The 1,536-nt window shown below is 28.0% G+C and overlaps 1 protein-coding gene across 1 annotated transcript in view; it reads right to left on the bottom strand.

The window, feature by feature from the left end:
• Positions 1-620: 620 nt before the first annotated feature.
• The window catches only part of LOC106464980 (vesicular integral-membrane protein VIP36-like), a 52,310-nt gene continuing 51,394 nt past the window's right edge, over positions 621-1,536 (bottom strand). The window contains 1 exon segment of the mRNA XM_013925159.2: positions 621-1,270. Within this exon segment, the coding sequence (XP_013780613.1) occupies positions 1,122-1,270 (149 nt within the window). The 3' untranslated portion in view covers positions 621-1,121.

Raw genomic sequence — 1,536 nt, 5'->3', positions numbered from 1 at the left:
TGGACTAGTTTAAAAGTATTTTATTGAAAACACATCATAATTACTAATTATGGGAATAAAATAATGATACAAGTTAAAAATATGTATCAGGACTTTTCTGCTTGCCTTTATGAATTCTGAATAAAGCAACTGTAATTAAACAAGAAGAAGAAGTTTAAATCCTGTAGTTAGTAGTGGCCTGTAAGAGTTTCCTGGTTCTTTTCTAACAGTCAATCAGCCTGCTAACCATGTTTCTGTGTTAAGATTTGACATGGCTGTGAGTAGTGGAAATAATACATCAGTGTCACAGTTGCTAGACTGATACTGGATTTTTTTTTTTGTATACTTGCAAGACAATTTTACTTTTCAGGAAAAATCTTTAAAATGGGAAAATTATTAATTTAAAAAAGGGTACATTCTTAAGCAAAAGAAACTGGAATGGAAGGATCATAATAGATAATTTTAAACTATTCACTATTATTCTGCACTTCAAACTATTAGTAAAGCATTGAAATAAGGTCTGAAAAACACCATATAACTTACCTCTTCTGATGACTATCAACAAGCAATTCTCACCCAGTTATTAATTTAAAGAAATTAATAACAGTATAAAGAAACGTTTTAAATGAATAAAACAATACTTTGCAATTCATTTTTTTTATTTCAAATACTCATACATTATGTATCAAAATAGCTATTGGTGGCTAGAAACATTTATTATTTGATACAGAAATTTGAAAACGAATACATTTTGCAGGAAGAAAACAGGTAATTTTACAGTCATATTATAGTGTATGAATTTATAGCTTTTCTTCAAAAATTCAATGTAGATCACTCTGTAATCTTTTTCGTAGGTGACAAAACTTAAAGGTATGAAATTTTTACCAAATTCTAAGATATTAAACTTGAATCCATAAACTTAAGTTGTACAGCAGTTATAAAAACAGGACAATTTCACATATATTTACAATCATTTCATTAGAAAATGATTATAGCACATTCACACCCACAAAAAAAAATTAAAAAAAATTGCAAGACTGTATTATGTTCAGTTTTGTAAACCCAATTCCTAATTATTGATCATATGTCCCACAACTTGATGTCACTCATCTTATGAGGTAAATTACTTGTTCACAGACACATCAGTAAAATCGTTTTCTAGAAGTCTCCTGCTGCTTCTGGAATACTACCACACCAACCACAACACATATAAATACACCAAATATGGCACACAGCATAATGAGTAATAACTTGGTACCAGACATGGGTGGAGGGGGATCATCTATGTGATCTGAAATGATTTTAAATTTTGTATTTAATTGGAATTGTTATAAAAAAAAATACTATATTGTTAATTAAACAAAAGGGTTATTGGTCTAAAGGATCTAGAAATGGATATCAAAGGCAACAAAAAGTACTAATAATCTAACAAAATTTACTATAATTTGTGTCAAAACTTTTATATATTTCTTTTGTGTTACTTATTTTACATATTTGTAATTATCTTTTTTTCCCATACTCACCTTTTTATTGATAAGGTCTTCTATAGTATCTTTT

This window comes from Limulus polyphemus, unplaced genomic scaffold (genome assembly GCF_000517525.1).
Source record: "Limulus polyphemus unplaced genomic scaffold, Limulus_polyphemus-2.1.2 Scaffold1800, whole genome shotgun sequence".
Lineage (NCBI taxonomy): Eukaryota > Metazoa > Arthropoda > Merostomata > Xiphosura > Limulidae > Limulus > Limulus polyphemus.
The sequence above is the reverse complement of the archived record's forward strand: the minus strand, read 5'-3'. Positions and strand labels throughout refer to the sequence as shown.